General features: G+C 42.5%; 1 protein-coding gene across 7 annotated transcripts in view; it reads left to right on the top strand.

Annotated features, from left to right (window-relative positions):
• ATXN7 (ataxin 7) overlaps nt 1-23205 on the top strand; it is an 83084-nt gene that overhangs the window by 45486 nt on the left and 14393 nt on the right. For 6 of the 7 annotated variants that reach the window (XM_080605776.1, XM_080605777.1, XM_080605778.1 and 3 more), the window contains one exon: nt 250-354. The exons of the other annotated variant lie outside the window; for it this stretch is intronic. In XM_080605776.1, the coding sequence (XP_080461902.1) occupies nt 250-354 (105 nt within the window). The remainder of the gene's footprint in view (nt 1-249; nt 355-23205) is intronic. 7 annotated transcript variants of the gene reach the window in all.

Here is a 23205-nt window from a genome sequence, read left to right as displayed (position 1 = left end):
CAGATTTCTAATAAGTGTTTTCTACAAATAATCGCTTATTTTACATTTATCTTTGTAGGAAGATTTTTGCTTTTGTAATACTCCAGCACAAAATTATCCATTGCATTATATGCTTTTTTCTCATTTTCAAATTTTAAACAAATGTATTAAAATTATGATTCAACACTAGTGTTATGGCTCTGTAATTAAACTGTTCTTCAATAATTGTAAGCAGCTGAGAGATATGCCATTTTGTCTTTTTGTTTTTAGATATGCCAATATTTGGTCTTTGCCCGGCTCATGATGATTTCTATTTGGTGATGTGTAACCACTGTAATCAGGTCGTAAAACCACAGGCATTTCAATCACATTATGGTAAGTGCTTAACTATTTTTAATAATTAAGGGTGAGGTTAAATCAGGATTAAGCCTGGCAATTTTTTTTAAATTGATGGTACATGGATCGTTACATTATAAATAATGTCAAAGAACATAACCTGTGTTTAATCATTTTATATACATTGTAAAGCAGTTACGTGAAGATCTTGTTCCTTTTTAATTTTTTAATGTCTTGAAACACTGCAAGCATGCAGTTCAGTCTTGAAATGGCATATATAGTGTATTTCACAGACGGTTTGTGTCGTGTGTTTGTGTCTGTGTGTGTCATTTCTCCATGTCTATTTACACTGATAATTTTTCTACACGAGGTCCTGTTGCAGTGTGAACTTAGCTAAATGCTAAGCTTACAAATTCTGCCCTATAACATAATACCTTTCCAAAGGAGCAGTAAGCTTATTTATTTATTTTCAGAAGTATCAATCTGTATTTGTTTTAATGGTCAGATGGTTTTGTGTATAAACTGTGCTAGGAAGCTCTCATGTTGGTTGGTGCTAGCCAATGTTTATAGAGGACTGACAAAACGTGAAGTGCTATGCAAGTTCAAGTGTTCTCTCACTTCCTACAGAACGTGACGGGGGGAGGTAGGCAGTTCTTCTTTTCCATACACCTCTCAGGACTAGAAATTAGTATCACACATTTTGATGTCAATATTTGAGTAGGAGGTTTTCGGTATTCAGCTTTTTGTTTCTTGAGAAGTCGAGGAGGTGTATTGGCACTTGGATAGGAAACAAAAGATAGACAAAGCATCTTCTGAACTACTCCTTCCTCCCTCTGTATGTGTGTGTCTGTTTGTGCGTGTTCCCTTTTTTCTAGCCCAGTACACCACTGCTTGCCTTGCTGCTTAAAAGGATAGAAGATGCTGGATATGGGTGGGGAGCCTCTCCCAGAGCTCAGAGCAAGGCATAGATTTTCTTGCATCTTAAATACTCCAGCCCTTTGGCAAGAGGAGTTGCTACTTGCTCCTGCTGCTTCCTAGAGACTGGGAAAGGGTCTTCCTGTGCTGTGCAGAGGGTGTGCTGCTTATCCCTTTCCACCTCTCGCTTGGTTTTTGTGTTATGATGTCGTGTAGGTTATGTCCCAAACCTTGCTGCTGGATTTCTGCAGTCGTGTTGCACAGAGTGACTCAGAGAAGAATCTGATAGGAGTTGTGACATAATTCTTACTGGTTTGCTTGTTCATCTGTGGATGGCAGTAGTAATAAAAAAAAAAAAAAAAAAAAAAAAAAAACTTATGTTTCCAGGGCTGCAGGGAGCCAGGAGAACAGAAGGCAATATGCTTTTCTAACTCTGGGTGCTCTAAGCCTTTGTATCAGCTGAGAGTAAGTCCACTCCTTGCCAGTGTGATTCCTCACCTGTCACTGAGTATCAGTTTGGGATGTCCGATAAGTCCTTCTAAAATATCATATTAAATTGATTCTGACAGTTAAAAATAAATGTATGGGGGAGGACTGGACGGTACCCAGTTCTGAGTGTTGGCATGTTGAGTCTTCCGTCTCAAGGTCAGGAATACAGGGCTGGCTCAGGTTGGTGCTGATGGAGAGCTGCTGGCATCTGCAAACTCTTTGGGCTGACTTTCTGAAATGAGTTGGTGATCTCCAACTACCCATCTTTGTAAATGGGTATCCGTACTCTAGGAGCCATTATTGTAGCTGCAGGCATGACAGCATTGTGGGCAGATTGAAGAAACAGGTCAAGAACTGAACAGGCACAGCATCGCTCCTTGGCCACGGCCATGGACAGGCTGGGTGTTGTCATGCTGCTTGTATCAGTGTTAAACACGTTACCAGAGGTTTACTTTATTCTAATTCAAGTCCTTCGGTAACCATTACTTGCAATTTGAAAGGAACAAAGTGAAGAGGAAATCACAAAGCAAAGGTGTAGAAAATATTTATAAAAGATTAAAGAAGAAATACTAATGTGATGTTCCTATTCTGTATCACGTTGTAGGAGCACGATCTCTAAGTAGTGATGTGTCTCTGATGTAAACCTATCAATGGCAGATTGATACTTTGAGAGAAGTGTAGAAGGAAGGCATGGAAATGACAAGGTTATTCTTAGTATTTCTTAATCCCATTCTGAACAATGAAGACGCTAAACAAGTGCTGCAGCTTGCAGAGGAAATGGGAGGAGCCAATCTGATGAGAAAAACAGGCTTGGGTGGGGTGTAAATTATTAAAAGACCTCAGTTTGCCAAACTAATAGTCTCAGAAAGGTAAGAGGGCTGACTTTGATTTTGTATAGAGCTATCAATCTTGTCTCCTTTTTTTTATCAGTCTTCACATTCTCGAAACACAGTTGGCCCTCGTTTTACCAAACCGAATGTGAAAGCTGGTAATAGGAGGGGTGATTGATTACCTCAGCAGTGGATTCTTTTGCTCAGTGTACTTAGAGAAGGAAATAACTGAAGTCCTCAAAACATAACAGTTATCCTAAAACAAAAAATACAATTTCGTGATACCAACGGGGAAAAAAAATGGATTCACCACAGTCCGTTTCCTCTGAATGAGGTCTTCATCTGTGGCTTTATTTCAGAGATTTAAAAAGGAGCGATTCCTTTTAACATGTTCTTAAAAATTACAGTGCATCAATGAAGCTGTACCTTTTTGTAAGGTTCTCAGTCTTCAGAGGTTATTTTAAATTGTTACCAGAGAAATGGTAATCTCTTAAAATATTCTACAATTTGCAGTGGTATGTGTTGCTTGTACTTGGTGTTCTTTAAAATCTGTCACGTGGGGTTTTCTGAAGTAGAATATTCTCTGTTAAAACGTCACTTATGTCAAAGGAATGGTAAACAAACTATTAACTAAGCCTAATGAGCTAATTAATTTCCTCCAAAGCATATTTGTGATAAACTGCTTAGGTAGGCTGAAAGTGCATTGCAGGACATTTGACAGTTTGCTTTTTTTCTGAACCACATGTAGTCAGAAATAATTTAAATGTAAATTTATTTATCAGAATATTTTACCTTTTCAGTGAAATACTTTACTGATACAAGTCACATATATTTGTATAAAACACGCTTTTATATTTCATGTTTTTTTAATGTGACTAGAAGAGGTACTAATTCAAAATTAACTTTTGCTTGAGGCAATCTAAGTATATGTTTGGAGTATGAATTGCCATTTTAACAACTTATTCTGTACTATTGATTTGTAAAATTCTGTGGTGTTTGGTATGCATGGCACCATGTGTAGGGGTCAAAACCTGTCAGCAGTTTTTAAAAGCAATCTGATACAAAGAATTACCGAAGTCCACTTTCGATATTCCTTCTCTATGGGCCATTATTAAATTTAATTGTCTACACGGTAAACCCTGGACAGTCTGTTTTTAAGTGCATAGAGCCAGATTTCTCCTGGTCTGTGCACAACAGCTGCCTGCCAGCGTGCTCAAATTGCTTTCCCCTCTTGCCGTAGGGCGGTAGCAGGGCAGGGAAGCCAGCCGAGGAGGGGCTGGCCGGCTTTTCAGAACAAATCATCGCTCTGTCAGACCTCAGCTGCCTCATCCGCGGGACTGAACAGATGATTTCAGGACTTTATTGCCAGTATTCTTGCAGCGTCTTTTTGAATGGTTGCATTTTTGTGGTATCAGCATCTTCCTTGGATGAGTCAAGATCAATCAGAGGTGAAGGACTGACAAAGCTGTAACGTGCAGGCTTTCCGTCCTGTGGGCGAAGCACCTGAGATCTCTTATCGTGCTGACCTCTTCTGAAAAAGCGCAGTATTTTTCTCCAGTTCCACTTGTCAGGCTGGGTGATCGTGTGCCAGCCTTTCCAGCTTCCATGCAACATATTCTCTCCTTCCGTATTTAAATTGGGTGTGTTTCTGGAGTGCCTGCACAGTTTCCTCTCGTACTATGTTAATTCTTACAGTAAAAATGACTTTGCTGTCTGTCAAATTGCTAACCCTCGTACTTGTCAGGAATACCTCCTTGGCAGCTAGCAGGACGTGTCTGTGTTAGGGTCAAATGTGTTCCTTTTATTCCCTTTTTCCCCTTAAAACCATTCTCTCTATGTAGGTGGTTGCTGTATTACAGCAAAACGTTGCTCTTTGTGGAAGCCATTGCTATGGTTATTTCAGGTACTTCATGGAAACCCTGAAGCGACATGTTTTTGGGGCCGTATGACCTTTCGCTGGTATTTCAGCCGTTCCACGGGTTTATCGTGTCTCCCTGTGGTTATCAGCTTCTTGTCTGGAAAAAGCTGCTTCTCTTCACCATCCGTGCTTGTTTGTGGCTCAGAGGAGAGAGGAGATAGCTCGCTAGTGTGGATGGAGCATCAGTTTAGAGATACGGGTTTTCTTCCCTCTAATTTTTCCTTACGTTCTTCCTTCTTCTGCAGAGTTTCTTGATTCACTTGTGCCTTGGCTTCTGTAAACATGAAGTGGGGTTATAACTTCCCAGCAATCTGTACGAAAACATTAGGAAGGCTACCTGTGAAACACAAGCTGATAACGTTTATGAGTCATGCAGTGATTGTGGAAACCATTAATTCAGCGAGCACTGGAAAGAGACCATTACAGTGTGTCAGGCTGTTGAGTCATTAAAGAGCTATGTCCAATGTTTTGATTAACTTCCATAGGTTTGGCATGCAGTAACAAAGGTGAGCACCTGCTCTGAGCACTGCTTTCTGCTGCTCTGTGAGCCAAGGGGAAACTCCTGAGCATCAGAGTTTCTGCTCGGGGCACATTTAAACCTGAAGGAATAACAACACAGATTTGCACACCTGAGCTGGCTAGGAGGTGGTGGGACTGGAATAGAGAAGATCAGCACCCAGTCTTATTCTCGGCCTGGAGAGACCAACAGGGCAGATCCTGGCAGCAGGGACAGACGTTCCCATACTTGGATCCTGCTAGTCACTGTGAAGTCTCACATGAATCTTTCATCTCTGTGTACCTCTGGCTGTATAACCGTATTCCTTCCTCCCTCGACCAGTTCTCACACCCACCTTTAGGTAGCAGGTTTACTGATTTGGCTTGTCGTAAGTGGTGGAGTTTTTTTGTTTTGGTTTGGTTTTGGGGGTGGTGGTGAGGGGAGTGTTAAGTGCTTGCATTCAGAGGGTGATAGTTGTTGTGATATTAATTGGGATAAGTGATCCGTTCACTATCCCTGATAATAGTCTGTTGTATTTCAGATGTTATATCACAAGTAATTTAAGTATTACAGGCCCTGCAGCATAATGTACTTGATTTCTTTTGACATAGTGTGAATTGAATATAAATTTGTCCTACCCGTTTTTTGTTATCTCAAATTTGGCAGCAGCTAATTGTTCTGGAAATCTGACATCAGTATTTAATAATTCTAATTTTTTTTGAAGTTCTGCAGATGCTGCATGTTTAGAAAAGTATAGAGAGACTATCTAGCAAGTATTACAATCAAAGATAAAGTGTCTGTACAAGGCAGCGTTTGATGTAGATATGAAAAGAATGTACTGAATCCTGTTCCAAAGCCATTGGGCCTGAGGATCGGGGTGGGGGGTTGTTGTTTGGTGGGATTTGTATTGTTTTTTTCTTTTTTATTGTAGGAGATTGCAGGAGCTCATCTGCGTTTTGGAAGGATAAGCCTTCATTATGGCTTGCATGCTTTTGGCAGCAAGTTTCAGTAACTAAGTGTCCAGTGTTCTCTAATGACTTTTTAAAGCAGTGTGAAAAAGCTTGATATAAATTACAGGAATATTCTTGGGTACTGGTAATCTTCTACAGTAGTCTAGTAACCAAAATAAAACTTTGATATTATCTGGTGTGTGACAGATGTGCTGGAGTAATCCGCCAAGCATATTGCCAAACACGCACAGGTGGCATTTGGCATATTATAGCCTGAGTAAATGTATATGATTTAACAAATTATCATTGGCAGCTTCACCAGCTTCTGTTCAAACATGGAGCCCTTTTGCAGTAGTTCACACAGTCAAAATTCCAGCAGTAGAATCTTAGTCTCTGGGTCCAGCAACAACTAGTCTAATTTCTTGGCAGACATGGGTGAAATTCTGTAACTTTTGCAAGAGTTGTCTTGGCATATTCCCAGAAGGGAATGGGCTCAGAGGTCAGTACAGGATTCATCCTGGAAAACTGTTTCAATTGATTATTTACTTATTTGAAAATAATGCATCATTAAATAAGGAAGTGTTACCACCTGGAAAGAAATTGTAAATATGTTTGGGGTTTGCAATGTGTACCCCAAAACCTTTAACCGAATACTGAGTGGGTGAGCTGGGATTTCAAGTCACTAGCAGTTGTGCCACGCAGGTTTTCAGGAGTAGTGAAGTTGTGCACTGTGGTTAATTGTACCATTGCAGGCAGCTCTTGTGCAGAAAGCTATTTGTGTAAGCATAATGGCTGTGGTCTTTGTTTATTACGTGAAAATGGAGGGAGTCTGTTTAAGAAGTTGATGGCAGTTTTCTCTTAAAACTTCCCTTTTTTGTGGGCACCTGGATTTGTAAAGTTGAAGATGTAAAGCAATATTAAGTATCAACGAACATGAAAATTATGGTGTTCAGCTTCAGTTTTAAAGAAGAAATTTGCTTGGTTTACTGCTTACGATGTAACTCATGTTACTCTACAGCACCATGTGTGCTAAAATATTGTGAACTTAAAAATGTTCTGGTGTGCTTTTGGCTTTCTTACCTTTGGTTAGCATGAACCAAATTTTGTGCTGTTCTGCCATAGCAGAAGGCCTACGTGCAGAAATCCTTGTGTTTTATTACTGTCTGGACAGAGAATATCTTTACTATTTTGTTCTCACTAAGTGGTTAAAGTATTTTAAAACAAGGCTAACAGATAATTATACAGGTGTTACATGGAAACCCTGCTCCTTTGTAACAATTACCGTGCTAAGTATGCAGAGACTGAGGCAGACTGCTCCCTTTTCAAGGTAGACATCAGCACAGGGAGAACAAGCGGAAAGAAAGAGAATAAAGATAGTTATCTTTGTGGGAAAAGAGGAAGCACTGCCATGTTCGCTGTTGCTTTACAAAAGTACTTGCTCAGCGAGAGTGTATTGATTGACAGATTTAGTAAGATCTGAAGAAAGCAAGTAGTTCTCATAAAGTAGCTGTTGAGTGTGTTTGACTTCAGTTTCACCTTGGAAGAAGCCAGCTGGAATAGTCACGTCAGGCTTACGGTTAAAAGTGGTCCAAAATGAGAGAGGTAGCTCACCTAAAATTCAATGCTAAGTTGCATCATTCATTCAAAATTAATTCGGCTTGTGGAGCAGAACACAGCTCTCAGAACTATTTCAGACTTTCTGCAGATGCAGAGAAGGCAATTCTGCATCGGTTTACATGCTCCACATCCTTGGAAGGTTTCCTTCCCAGCTAAAAGGGCTCTTTCTAGCGCCTAAGCCACTCCTTCAAGCTGGAGCTCAGCCAGAGGAGGTGGCATGCATTGCGAGGGCAGGCCATGGGCACGCAGGGCTTGGCACGGAGCCCTGAGCTGAGCACAGAAGAATGAAGCTGCAACCTGTTTGGGAGCTAGGGAGCTGAAAGGAGACTGGATCGGTTTTTAAAAGAAGCAAGATTGCTGCTGTCATGGAGGAGAGCTGGGAATGTGTCATAGCCATCGAGATGTGAACTGGGTGCTGGGGGTGGAGTGGGGCTGGTAGTAGTTTAATTTCAAAAGCCAACTGCATGCAAAGCACTTAAGTATTTATAAGGACTTCCCCGTTTATTTTGAGGGAGAAGTTTGTGTTCTCATGCAGTGAGTAGATTATTCCAAGAATTGCAAACCTCAGATGAACACCGCAGCTCTTCGTAATTCCAGGGAGGAGTATCCTGGGAAGCTCGTAAAACGGTGCGGAGTATTGAACTGTCATAAAGAATATAGTTTTTCTTGTTTTTTTCATGACAGCACCTAGTTTCAAGTTGCACAGACTGTACCCTCTCATCCCACCAGCCATCTCTCAAACAACTGCCACGTTCGGAAGAGAGCGGATTTGCGCTTAGCCTCTTTTTCTCTGTGAGCACAGCTACGGATGGCAGATAGGTAATCTCAGCAGTACCCAGCGGTCAGGTTAATATTTTGCCAAGCCACCACTGCTCCCAGCATCCAGCCGCGATGCTGGAGGAGGGCTGGGAGCTGTGCAGCACCTGCCCGAGGGCATGAAGAGGCCGTGGTGGCAGTAGCCAGCCAGCATGGGCAGGAGGACGGCAGCTTGGCAGAGCTCTCCCTGCAGCTACAGTGAAGTGGTGTGCAGTCTGGGGGTGTGTGTCCGAGGGGGGGAAGGAGAGAACACAAGGGAATTGCTAAAAAGGGAAATGTAAAACAAAGAGCCGAAGTAAAACATAGTTATAAAAGAAATAGATGGAGACAATAAAGAGGAAGCTAAGTAAGGAAAGTAGGAGAAAATGACCTCATAACAGGGAGGATGAAGTAGGTAGATTGCTGAGTTCATTACTCTGTATTGAGGGGGAAAAGTGGAAGAAGGGAGAAAAAAGGAGGAGAGGTTTAGCAAGAGGAAACAGAAGCTTTTTCAGTATTTTTTCTTAGTGTTTTGGCAGCAATGTGTATTAGTGTGATTTGCGTAATGACATAACATTCTCAGATTTGGTGTGGTTTGGTGGAAAAAAACAACAGTTTTTACTTGGGACACCTCTCCCAGCTCTATGAGGCGCTGACCATGAAGGAGGGAAATGAATAAATGCATGCATGTGCACATGTCGTCTTACGTTTGTTTTCTTCTCACACCCTCCTTTTTTTTTCCTGGATTTCTTAAGTGTATCTAAAAAATCTTATTTTCTGTAGTCTAAATAATAATTTTTAGAGTTAGAGGTGGATAGCATGTGTGTGTGTAGCTTTCACACTGCTTTTGCAGTAGAGCAGGAGGAGGAATGTCCACCAGTTCTCCAAGTGGATACACTTAAAATCTAACATTTTGATACACAAAGTCTAGAAACTAGATTTCTTAAGATGTTACCAGAAGAGGGAGTGTGTATCGCTTCCTATACGGTGAAACCTTTAAGAGTATTGATGAGTAAAACATATGAGTAAAACCTGTAAGTGTATTGATGAGTAAAATGTATGAGTAATATAAATACGCCATGAAATTGTACATAAGCGTGTGATACTATTGTTGGCTGGATAGTGTTATCTGTTTCAAGCAGTAACAGCCAAAATACTTACAGCAAACCCTGTTATCTGCTGTTCGTGGAACAAAATCCTGAGGTACTGCATGTGTAGAAAATCAAGATGTTTACCCTATAACTTACATAGATGTTCCTTTGGTTGTGCAGCAGAGCAACAGGTTAATCCTTTGAACAACAGCCAAATGATGCAGGAGGAGAAGCCATCAGTGTCTAATACATAAACTCCTAATAAACTCGCCTGGTCTGCTCCCACGTAAACATTCTGCGATGTCTGAGAGAGCTGCTGGGCACAGAGATTGCAATTACATTCTAACTAGTTTCCCCAGGTTGTACCAGAGAAAGAAGCAGCATCGTCAAGAGCCTCTAGTCCTCTTTCCTGTTCTCTGTTCCACCAGTAATGAGTTGTCACTGTTGGTATGAAACTCTCGCTCTTCCTGCCGGTTTCTAAAGGATGCAATTAGACAAAGCTCCAGGAGAGTTAAAGCAGTTTCTACATAACTGGGTTTTTCTTCCCTGCTTGGCAAGATTGTCAGAAAATCTTTAACTCAAGATTCTATATATAGTAGCTTTCCCAAGGAAGTCTTCCCTTTTAGCCAGATCATCCTCTAATGTTTTTACCCTGTAGGATTTTCTTCCTCCTCCAGGCAGAAGTTGCACTGTGCTGCCTCCTCTGCGTGTGACCCTGCAGGTTCCAAAGAACCTGTTTGTCGTATCTAGCAGCCAGCAGAAGCCCTCGCTTCTGTGCTGTATGGCAGCTAATCCTGCAGGTTAGGTAGATGGTGTACCCCTTTCCTTAAGCCTCTGCACCTTGGAGTCTGAAGCTGTCCAGTGTTTGTGGTTTTATTTGTAGAGCTGCATTTGGGCTGATCAGAAGTTTTGTACAGTATATTTGGATGGTTTTAAAAGCTTTTTTGTTAGCGTCCATAAATACTCACATGGAGTTCACGACTTGTCCCCTCGCTAAGAGGAAAGCTGGCTGTATCTCCTTTGTTACCACATGGCTATGTCTTTGTTTGAGTTAGTAGGCTAAGCATTTTGGTGTTCTTATAACTGTCAGCTGTATTAGGGTGAGCTTAGTGAAGTAATCGTTTTCATTTCTTCCGTATTTCTAGATCATAAGGAGAAACCTTACAGTACCACTCTGGCCCTTCTCGTTATTGGCATGGGACTGGCTGGCACTCGTTTTCTTCAGTTTCCCTTTGATTTACAGTCTATGACAAGCCACTCATAACCATATATGTGCCTGGAAGCGTGCCGTGTTGGCCCTCTCCTGGTCTGTAAGGTCAAAGGAAAGGTTTTAAACCAGCACTGTTCAGTCCCCTCCCTGCCGTAATGCCATGTATTTCTTGACCAAAGGAGTCACGTCGGTCACAAAGCTATCCACCAGCCAGCTTCTGGAAATACTTATGCTTGCTTTGATAGCCATAGAAATGTTATAAACCTATACATGTAAGTAGTATTGCAAGGTGTGATGGTCACATCTCAGTTGTCACAGAATGGTAATGACAGATGGTGTCACTTAATGTTGGTAGGGACCAGTTCCTTTCTCTGTCCAGCCTGCTTTCCATGGGATTGATCAATATTCAGAACAAAGATGGGTACTGACCTTTAGGACAATACCCATCACTTTTTTTGTAATCAGGAGAAGGTACCTGGGGCAGCTGGATGCTTGGCAGCTACTTAGGATGATCTGAAAGCCCTGACCAACTCCTGGGCTGCTTGATATTTCCTCTGCCCTGTCCCAGTTGTCCAAGTGGCAGCACTGAACAATAGCTGTGGTCGCACGCCTGAAATCTAATGTACCAAATGTCTTTCTCTGTTTCTGATCTGTGAAAAAGGCGTAAGTCTATATAGAAGGTATTTTCAGTCTTTGCTCTGTGTACATGCATGCTATATGGGTAGCATTTATATTTTGTATTTCTGATAGAAGCAAGCACCCTGTGTAAGTGGAGTTGATACTAAGGCATAAAGTGCTGTCACTTGATTGTGTACCAAGAAGCCTGACAAGTTGTTCTCTGTACTCAATTTGTGCTCATTACATAAAATGTAATCCATTTTGTTTTGGACTCGTTCTGCTTTTCTAAAACCCAAGAAACCTCTAAGCACTCTGGTTTGGAAAAAGAAAACACCAGAACTAGAAATCGTGCCAGATGTACGTGTGTTTTCTGCAGCACATAAGACATGCTCCAAAGCAGCAGCTGTGCCAGATAAAAACGTGCTGATTTCCAAACCCCTTGCCCCACGGTTCTGGAGGGCTGGAATTTCATTCATGATGCTACTTCAGAGTGCTTCTCTCCAGCTTCAGGGGAAAAAAAACACACGCAAGACTTCAGAGACAAGTCAGTAGCAGTACGTTTTATGTAATCCTGCTGCTCTGTACGCTGAGGTTGGTTTCAGGGTATCACAGCGTATGGCAGGGTTCATTCGGTGCCTCCCCCAGAGCAGCACAGTGGGTTTTCCAAGTAACCACACAGGAGTTCTCAATTGACCAAGTTCAAGAAGTTTGGTGTTGGCTCAAGGCCTGTCATTCTCTTCCTTCCAGGAAGAATAATAATAGTAACCAGTAACCAAACAATCTCTGTGAAACAAAATATTTACAACAAAGTCATTTTAGAATGTCCTAAATGTAAATCTAAGCAGGCTGCAGTGTAAGCAAGCCTGGTTCGCGCTGTCTTGATATCAATCAGATGAAATTCCTTGGAAGTCCAAATTTTTACATCCCCCTCAAAACTTTTAGGATCTAGTCAAAATAATCATTACCGCAGCTCCCGACCCGGTTCTTTGTCGCTGCCAGCTGTTTAAAAGTTGCTCTGGCCTGTAGCCCTTCCCCTGTGATCAAGTCGCTTTTTAATACGTGCTAGTCCTCGCTCCGTTAATTGCTAGCTTTGGCACAATAAGGCGTGCGGTTTGTGGGGCTGTCAGGACTCTGAACCGATCGTTTTGCTCTTTGTTAGGAGGAGAGCAGATGGTACGGAGGCTCGAACCGAGCGGTCGGGATTGGGGGAGAGGGCAGGCACACTTTTTGCTGTGGCAGGACGAGCTTGCGCCAGCCAGCTTAAAGTGATTGTGAAATTGGTGCCTGAGATTGCTGAATTTTTAGAAAGGATAAATGAGTTATTTCGTGTGCAGTGCAGATAATGAAGCCTAGTCGTCGCTGCCTTTGTCCTGTGTGCATTTTGCCATCACTTGCCCTCCCGTTGCAGCACCTCCTACCCAGTGCGTGCACACAGCTTCAGGTTGCACGTCATGTTTTGCATTTATTTTTTTTTTTTGCCTGCCAGCTTAATAAGACATTTGCATGCCAGTATCTGTGGGACCTGTGTCAGTGGTGGAGGTGCTGGGGGTCACGTCTAATCCAGCTCTCTGTTCTTCTTAAAGTGCATTTATTTCAAAATACAGAACAGAATGCGGACAAGTGAAGGAGAGATGGCAGAGTGGCATTTGTCTCACTTCACAAGACCAGATGAGAAAATATAATGTAAATAAAAGACTTAAAATCCTTTAGCCAAGCTGAAAAAGTATTTTAATGAAAATGCAAAACATGCAGAATACTTTAGGCTGTGGAATGATTGGGAGGGGGCTACTTCTTAAGGTTCTGCAGTACTCCTTCGTGCTGGATGCGTGTGCTTAGTGATAGCATCACACATGATACAAATACTTCACGTTTGTGTTCAGTGAGCAAACGTGGAAAGGCGGGGTTGACACATTTCCAGTTGTCCTTCTCCTGGGTGATTTTGCAGCAGCAAAGACCTGGAAATTCGGTTCCTGATGCCCAGCAAGCTGCCCCTCTCCCTGCCGCCCTGAGCTGGCTGCCCTTCCTGCAGGAGGCCGGCGCTGCGAGCCAGCAGGCAGCAGAGCGTGCCACTCCACGGCCATCCCGTGTGTTCAGGCAGGTGACTGGATGTGCACGAAGCATTCTCGCAGCTTTCACGGATAATTCTAGGCCTCTGAACCTGGATATTCACTGATGATTTCAGTGTTTATATTGAATCAAATAATGTTGCTTTGTGTTTTGTTTTTTTTTTTTTTTTAATGACTTTAAGTGGAGTTGCTAGAAAACAGAACTTAAAACCTTTGTAATATTTAGCACCAGGACAATAATTTCAGCGTTCCATTGCCTTATATTATATAAGAGGCTGCTTTTACTTCATGAAGTAAAATTTCTGCTGCGTTTGTCAGAATGCACATTCCGACTTGTCGTTTAGCTGTGCCACACGCATCAGTCTGCTTCAGGGTGAAATCCTGTGAGTGTTTACTGTATAAAGTCACTCAGAAACCTTTGGTCCTTGGAAAACAGTAAATAAAAACACATGCAAAGATGGAGACAGTCAGCATATACGCTGTGACATAGCAAAGCCTAAAACCCCGGTGCATTCTCTCAGCAATGGTGCACCGTTCGATGGGCTGTTGCGGTTTTCTGTCCATGTGAATGTACCGTCGTGCCTCTCGCTTCCATCCCAGCCCTGCTCTGACACCCAGCTGCTGGGGTTTCTTAGCGATCGGACTCTTTGTCCTCGCTCCTGCTCAGAAGGAAGACAACTTACTACGCTGTGCAGTACTGGAATTAAATTGCCTGGTCCTGGTCAGTTTATTTGTGGAACAAGCAACCCAGTAAAAGTTACCCTCTTGGTCCCAGAATGAGAATAGACCAAATCAAAGGTTAAGGAAAGATAAATTCTAGTTGGTAAGAAAGCAAATACATCAGTGCTGGTTTCCCACATGGTAGTTTCAAGTCAAGAATTTTGTGAACCACTAAAATCTGTTAGGGACTTACCCAGCTTTAATTATAGGCATCACTTAGAATAGCGTACAATAAAAACAAATCCTCCAAAAGCACACGTGACTGGTGCTAATTTTGACAATGGAAGGAGATGTTTTTAAAACAATGCAGTCCAGGGAGCTGTCTTTGTATCCCTGAGCTGCCCTTTATTAGTGGATAGGTGATGTGAGCTGTCAGCTTCTCTTGAAATTCAGAGCGAAAGAGGAACTGATCGCTATCTCAGAGGCATGGGAAAGCTGCTATTTGATAAAAGTGTTTGAGGATGTAGTATGTGTTTCTAAGCTTGTTAATCGGAGGTGCAGTCTCTGGGCTTCTGTGTGTTCCTTTAAAAAAATAAAGAGCAAAAATAAATGCAAACTAACCACCCCTCCTCAAGTCGTGCTCCCTGCTTCTGCTCAGCTGTTCTTTACAGACAAGCAATGCACTGATACCGATAGCCGAAGGCCTTTCCTCTCAGCAGCCTTTTTATTTCAGTGGAGAAAGGGTTGCTTGGCTCTAAACATGAGTTCGGTGAGTGAGGAAAGGCCAGAAATTTCAGCTCGGATTATGGTAATTTAAAACAAGAGCGAAAGCCGCGAGCTGTTTCTTCCTCTTCCTATTTTTTTTTCCCCCCCTCAGCAGCTCCGCGTTTTGTTTTGTTTTGTCTTTGGCCGAGCGCTGACCTGGGAAGGAGCCCGGCACCCACCCGCAGCAGGGCTTCAAAACCCCAAATCCTGCTCCGTAGGGCCGCGGCCCCGCGGGGCGGCACGCAGGGGGCCGAGGCCTCCCATGGCTGCCGGGCCCGGCCTGTCAGCTCGCTGGGGAGAGGGGAGAGCGGCCTGAGGGCCGGCCCCGCCGCCACGGCCATCTTCGGGCGCCACCGGAGGTAACGTCACCGGAGCCGCTTGGCCAAAGTTCAGGAGCCGTTGGGGTCGCGCCGAGCCCTTTGGGGAGGGCCCGGCCGCGGCCCGAAGGCCGCCCTGTGCCAGCACCCCGGGGTGCTGCCCTGGGCTCGCTGCCTTCGTGGTTTCCGGAGGCTTCGCCGCGCTACCGCTGCCGTAAAGCTTTAATGGGCGCAGTTAGCGTGTTTCGGTGGCTTGAAGCACGGAGCGGTTGTTTCACACCGATTACGGTTGAGCGGTGTTAATGAGATAAGCTGCAACGAGCCTTTTTTTATGACTGAAAACTGACTAGTGCCTACAGTCATTATATCAGGGTAGAATAACATAAGGGTCTGACTTAAACAAACCCCCAAACCACCGTGTTTATTCTCTTTTCACTGATGTTGCAGCATGGGCATTTAAGTTCCAAGAGATTTCAAATTTTGGAAAGGCGTCTGACTTTTGAAGCATCTTTTGGAAAACTATCACAATTTACCTAACCTTAGGTTCGCTTCCTTTCTTCCTTCTCCATCTTGAAAAGTCAGAGTTTTAAGTTAAAATCCTGCATTTCAAGACCCGAAAAGAAAACTCAGCATTCGCCAAGCGGGCAGAGCCCCAGGCCTGATTCCCCTGCACCCCTCCGGCTTCCCCCCGTGGCATTTGGGCCCACGGCCATCGCAGCAGCTGCCGGGGTTCGGTGACGCTCCTGTCCCCATAGCCCTACGGGAGCTCTGGGCTCGTCACAGCCACGCAGCACACAGTCGGTGCCAAGCACACGGAGGCAGGTGTGAGGAATCTCAGTAGGTGTTTCTTCAAATCTTCAACCCTGGGGCAGAGTGGCCTTTAGAGTCAGCGTTGTGGCTAGTTCAATGCATCCTTGTACGCTTGGTTTTTTATCTTACAAAGCTTTCATGTCAGGTGGCAGTGGATTTCACTGGTTATTCACGTAGTACATAAGAAAAATATGCATTCAGTGTCTCTTCTGTCCTGCAGCTTCTTAATGACAAAACCAAGGAATCACATTTACTGATCTGACACTACTATTTTTGTACTTCCTTCAAAATTTCCTCTTACTCCTCTGTTCTTAGCTAAGTAAATTCTTTTTCTTCTTTTCCTTATGGAGAGCTTTCCGTTCCAAGTCCACTTTCTTATACCCTGGACTTTGTCAGTTAGGCCATAAACCCCTTCATATTTGGGTTCTCTAATAGCTTTTAAGAAGTTTTCAGCCTCAGCATATTATTTTGCAGCAGAGCCGAGTTTGACAGCCAACCTGCGAGGATTAAAGTTGGCTACATGTAAAGGAATAGCTGCAGGCAAAACATTAAAATTCTGTAGTGTGGTGTGAATAGGAGCATCAGCAAGATGAAAGCTAGGCAGGCATTTGAGCATGTGAAGTCATACGAATACATTACACCAGAACCATAACACTATGCAATAAGGTCTTGTAAGAAGCTGTGTTGATGCTGAATGGGAAGAACGTGATGGTACAGGTGTATCCTGACTGCTGGGTACAAATGGGCAGAAAGGGAAAATCAGAAATTATGTGGGTCTTCTTACCTTAATTTGTTATTCCCATGCTCTCAACATAGTCTTTTATTGAACTTCTGTTTATTCTTCTGTTATTCACCTTTTTATGAAACTCTGGAATAATGTCTCTTATTTTTAACTTGCTTTATGCCTGTTTTGAAAAATTGAAGCATTTCTTTAATGTCATTTGGGTTAAACATATACGAGACTCTTCCCATGAGTTTTCCAGCTGTATTTTGGAAGAAGCTGACCCATCCTGCATCTTGGTTTATTTTTAATAGCAAAAGTATGGTGTATTCAGCGCCCATTTTTTAATCAGACAGCGCAGGTATTGTCATGTCGTCAACGGGCTACGCAGAGATTAGTGCTCATAGCGTGGACATTATAATCTCTGCATGGCCCGATTACCATCTAAGACACTCTGCTGTCTTTCCGTAATAACTCTGTGATATTTATATTCCCATGCTTGACAGATTTAGAAGCCAGCTACCTACCCGGAGCTCTAGGGCCAGTTCCCTGGTGAGAAACCCATTCTCTTGTCAGCCCCTTGTCAAGTGGCTCAGGAAAGTGTTCCAGGAGTTCGCTCTTGCATGTTTTGCCAGAGTCTCTTTGAAATGTTAGGGCCCTTGCATTTGGGTATGCCTGGACAAAGGGGGATGGAGAAAGGTGGAGTAAAGTCTGATATGTCCAGAGAAACCACCGTCCTCTGGGACCTCCTGGCAGCCTTTTGCCCTTGGCCCCATTTTGCTTGCGGTTCTGCTCCATCAGTAATGTAACGTCCTGCCTCCATCAGCTTTCCCACGTTGTGCTTGAGAGTTTTACTCCTCTCCAGGAGGTTCTGAAGAGCTGAAATGAACCTGACGGGAGCATCACTAATTTCAGTTTGCCACTGCAGGCAAGAGCAGTAAAACAAAGGTGCAAAGCAAAACCCTGGAGTCTTTTTGCTGGCTTTGGCTAACAGCACTGCGCTGGTGGGTGCTTCAGAGGTTATTCCCCATCTCTCGAGCAAAACCCATGTATAGTAAAGAGTAATCTTAAATCTTGTTGAAATTGACGGCAGAACCACTCATGTGCTCTGAATACAAGGCTTTGGAAAGGATTAGTAACAAATATGGAAAACTTGAAAAACTAGCATTAGTGGTGTACAGTGTGTTGTGGGAAGGAAGCGGTGGAAGAAGGGATGCAATTGAAAGCTGTTTATTTAAATACATTTTAGAGTTGCTATTTTTGCTACGTTCTTAATACTGCTACTTGCGATCTGCTCCCAGCTCTCCTTTCTGTGGTGGCAATCTCGAGGGGAGGGAGGGTGTGTTTGCTTTGGGGCAGTTTGCTGCAGTTTTTGTAGTGGAGAAAGCCATTTCTGCTGAGTTAGTATTCTGCGATCAGAGAATTACATTACCCTGGCTGTGCTGTAGTTATGTTCATAGCATTTAAAATGCATTATTTAAATAGCCTAAATTATGGTTACAGAATTGTCTCCTTTTTGTCCTATGATTTTAAAGCATTAAAATTGGTGTTTGGATTCTTACTAGGGAAAATGAACTTTCTCCTACTCCCTCTGTTTTCTTCAACAACAGCAATAACAGTGTAATCCTGCTTACACATCATTTTGTACTCCCTTATCTAAAACATTAGCACAGCGATCACTTGTGAGTGGCTTTCACTTCTAGTAAGTAAATCTCTAGGAAATCTTTAAACGTATGCATTTAGAAATCAGAGAGCAATTGCTTTTGCAGTTTTGAAAGCAGACAGTGCTGCTCAGTAACTACTGTAATGAAACAAGCAGAATAATAATAGCTAACGCTTGTATTCTGATTCTGCTCAAAGGGATGTGGTTAACTAACTACCCATCAAAACACCTCTTGGGACTTGAGTAAATAATTTCCAAATATTCAAATTTAAACGTTGGGAAACTTCAGAGGGCTGAAATAGCACACCTGATGCAGTGCAGCGGGGCCAGGGAAGACGAAAGGCAGCGTCCTTCTCAAGGAATGAAGTTTGCTGGTTCCCGACTTTGCTCTCATTTCCGATGTTAAGTGCTCTGGTAAACTTGTTTTTAAAACAACCCGAAGTGAAAGCGGCACAAAAACCTTAAATATATCATTCAAACGGTCAGTGGCTTTTGCTGAATACAAGTTTGGATTTCATGAGGAGCTGTAGTTGAGTGTGCTGGACCATCATAAACATGCAGATGTGTTTTATTTCGTTGTCTTAAAGCAGTGCAAGTTAATATGGAGGGATTTCAGAACTGGAATGATACACAAATAATTGATTTTCAGGGTATGTGAGAGCTTTGGATTCTGAATTGTGCATTTTTAACCAAAGCACTTCTTAAATAAATGAAAATAATAAAAAACCAACTTTGTTCCCTGTAATTACGAATTTGCATAATAAATCAGTGTACTCCAATTAAAGCAGAGGCAGATTTTATATGCTCTTTTGGGAGACTCGCAGTGTGTGTTTTCGAGATGATTGACAAGGGAATGTTTCAGGAATTCACGTCTGGAACAATGAGACCTTACCCCTGCTTAGGACTGCTGGACAGCACAGCAGGAAATAAACACACCAATGCTTCTTTCAAACAAAGATGCAGAAAACAGATGACATGTAAAGCTTTGTGGTGATATAGTACTCATATGAGAAGTAAAAACATCCTCAGAACTGACAAGTAATTTTGGAGCATACCCAGTCAGGTCTGATGTGTGTGCTTTATTTGTCTTTGGCTTCAGCAAAGGATTTTCCGAGAGGAAAATGATTTTCTGAGCTCTCTTTGTGGGAGAGTATAAATGTTTCATGCAACAACCGAGTTGAAGCCTCCAAAAAGTGCATCAATGTGAAAGAACGTTTTAAAGGGAATTTTAAAAACTGTTCATTTCTGCAGTTGTATTTTGCTCTATAATGTATGATTTGACCTTAAATCCTATTTTTGCCTTAAGAAGATGGTTTTATCTTCTTAGGTATTGCCATCTCAATGTAAATGTAAGAGTGTCTCGGTGAGAACAATGCTGTAGCACATACGTGGTGCAGGTGTGTGTAAGCACACGCGAACCAGCACCTTTTAAACCCCTGCTAGGCACAGCAAACCTCTTAACGCGTCAAGGTGCAGAGGTGAACCTGGGTTTTAAAATAGCCTCTTCAAAACTGGTTAGGTATTGCTTTTTGGTGGATTTTTGAAAACATCAAGAAGAGATGTACTTTGTTTTATCGTTGTGGCTTAATTGCCTCATCATGGGATGGCGTGACGCACGGGCAGTAAAACGTACTCGGTATTGCAAGTGCGCTGAATAGTTTTAAAGCAAGGAAGTGCGAGACATAAGGTTGCAGCAGTGTGGCTAACGTGACCGTAATCTATATAAAAGATATTATATAAACCTATTTCTTAGATAAGCACTTTATGCCTATTACTACTTATTTACAATATCCACGAACTCTGGTGGAGATAAGGAAGCCCATTGTGGTAAGCGATGGAGATGCATAAAGTGACGTGCCGCGTTCGGATGTGCCACCTGACTTGTATTTGGCATGCTGCAATATATTTATATACCACCTCCATTAATATTTTTTCTCCCCTGCTAAAGTGTTGTGTTTCTGTGAATGGAGTGACACAAGCACGCATGACTATCAGTCAGCCTGTCTTCGTGGTTTTACTAACGCTGAGCATTAAACAATGATATCAGCTGGTTGCAAGCACTATTTTTTTTTTTTGAAACAAGAACTCTCTCTAGAGACATGACAGATTGTACTGGTGCCAATCACACCGTGGCAGTCTGTCATGCTGATAGCTTGCGCTCTTTAAATGTTCTCTTCTGCAACTTTCTTGCTGGAGAGAAGAATCTGACTTTGTTTAGATGCTGTCTAGTCAGCTAGGAGTGTAAGTTTAAACACAACACAATTGGGCGTGCAGTGACCTCATCCTGACTTGCAGTGCAAACACAACTGATCAGATGATTAAAGGGACATCAGTGGAAGATTAGGGCGGAATCCTTGGTATCTGGGCCCCACGATTAGAGCAGGATAATGAAGCAGCAGTGAGTGAGTGAGCAGCAGATCAAGATCCTGCACAGGCGATTGCTCCCCACCAGCTGCACGCTGCCAGGGTGGCATCAAAGGACGAGTAATTTGTCTGCTGTGCTGGTGATTGTTTTAGCTCCTGGGTTTCCTCTGCAAGATCTTCATAGGCCTGTTTTTTTCTTTTTTTTCTTCAATTATTTTTATTATTTTGTCATGGTGAGGTCGTTGCACAGCACAGGCATTCAGGTTAGAGCTGCAAAAGGATCTTAGCTGGCTGCTGCAGTAAAAGCTGTATCTGTGGTGAGATCTTCTTTCAGAGCAATTCACAGTGCGGTGGCTGAGGACCTGAGCTAGCAAACAAACAAAAAAATTGCAGAAGAGGGTTGTGTCTTAAAAACCCCTTTCAGAGCACAGGACTTTTGGTATCCCTGGTCAAATCAAAATTTACTGCTCAAAATTTTCTTCTGGATCTGTGGACTTCATTCATTTGCTGAAGAAGTGGTGTAGGAGTGGCTCTTCTGCCTGCCTGTATGTTACTCGTGGTTGCGTCCACTTGTATTAAATTCTTCAGTGTTAAGAAGAGTGCAGCCCAACAGTGTGGGGAGGTCCCTGTCCTCCAAGCCCCTGGCTTTCATCTGCCAGTTTTAGTCTGTGCTATGGAGGCATGGTGTCTGTGCCTCGTGATAAAATGTCTTGGTGTGAGGATTTTAGAAATACCTGCAGGTAAAAGACTGATCCAGCCACCAGCCATGTTGGAATGACAGCGATTCTGCACATGCACAAAAGCAGAATTTGTCGGCATCTTGCAGCTTTGAATGTTTAAAACTTCAGCAGCTACAGACCTCAGATGCCTTGTCAGGCTGCTGCTGGACTTGTGTAAGTCACCTCTTCTTGCATTCTCATGTCAAGTCATGGATCCGATCCTTCTGGAGCAATTAGAAGATCATGTAAATTAGTTCTCCACAGTTTCCGTAGAAATGTAATATTCATACTGACACAAAGTAAATTTTATCCCCAGGTAAATGATGTTTGTTTTAGTAGGACTGCCTTAATTCATTTCTAAAATGCAAATTCAAATAACAGATAAGTATGATGGAAAAAAGTTTAAGTAGCACTCTTGTCATGCTTTTACTTTGGTCGAGACATACATTAAATAATAAGTACATAATCATGAACTTCTGCTTTGTTTCAAAGCCCACGCTTAATTCTGTACTGAATAATACTCTTACCCCTAAACTAACCTATGTTAAAACTGTTTTTCTGGATGTTGACTGAAGTTACGACATATTTCATTGAACTAAACTTGCTTGTGGGTTTGAATGGGCGTGCTTTATTTTTAAGGATGGTTCTGCTAGCACTGGCACAGGTCAGTTTGACTTTTTGCCCAGTACTTACGTAAGATGTCTGTATAAAAAAAAAATGGGTTTATGAAACTTGATCTGTACATCTTATGTTTGCTGCCTGAAGCTATTAATTGATGCACACAGAACGAACACCACGGGACTCTTCCTAAAGTTTAGAAACTGTAGTGTATTTGTGAATGTATTGCACGTCTCCTGCAAGTCTGAAAGAGCTCGAGGGAAGCTTTCCAATTCTTTGTCCAAAGCCGAAACTACTTCTTTCTTTAAAAACAAACAACAACAAAGCAAAGGCAAACAAACAAACAAAACCAACCCTCTGAGATCTTAGAGCTTAGAACCATGTCAGACAGGTGTAGTATTTGAGGGATCACAGCTGTATGTTGCAAAAAGCAATCATGGAGTTAAAAAAAAAAAGTTTTTTTCTTTCAAGAGTTATATGAAGGGAAGGGACACGGATGTTAACTTTAAAAATCTGAAAACTGAACACCTGGAGGTAATTATTTTTAAATATTTTCAGGCTGAGTCAGAGTTAATGGCAAATGGGAACTACATGAGAAAGAACATCGGTATTCTTCAGGTATTTTACGAAAGAGATTAAACAGATCTCACTTAAAAACAAGAATTTTATAGAAAGACTGAAGCACTAAACGCGTTGAGCAAGCGTTTGGCAGGGTTCAGCTGTGAATGGAACCGATGTTCTTTCCCATGGTCTTCTCCCAGGCAGGCAGTCACTGCAGCAGCCCTGCCGGTCGGTCGGTCAATGCCAAACAGGCCCAGGCAGGTCACCAACAGCGAAAGAAGAATGCTCGCAATCGGTTGAAAAGCCTTCTCGCTTTGTTGATAAATCATCATTTGGATCAATAACACAGATTCGTATTTTGCCCAGTTTTATTCCTAACGGAGGGAGGCAGAGAGGCACTGCACTCAGTCTTATTCTAGCTCTTTTCTCATCTGCCAAGTTTTCTCCAAGGAAGTAACACCCTTCTCTTCTTACCAGAGGGGAAAAAAAATCAAACTCCCAAAGATAACGTTAGTGATCCACTGGATTGTTAGAGATTATTTGTAACTCTACTAACTACTCAGACTTCAAATTGTATAAATACACAGAAGGTGACAGAGTATTGAGCAAGTTTTCTCATTATCTCGCAGGGTAATCTCCCGGGGTGTAGCATCGCTGAACTAATGGCCCCCAAATAGTAACTTATCAAAGCCGCTCA

The sequence above is a fragment of the Anser brachyrhynchus genome (assembly GCF_964034855.1).
Source record: "Anser brachyrhynchus genome assembly, chromosome: 10".
NCBI classification, from domain to species: Eukaryota; Metazoa; Chordata; class Aves; order Anseriformes; family Anatidae; genus Anser; species Anser brachyrhynchus.
Note: the sequence above shows the minus strand (reverse complement) of the source record. Positions and strands in the feature narration are given on the sequence as shown.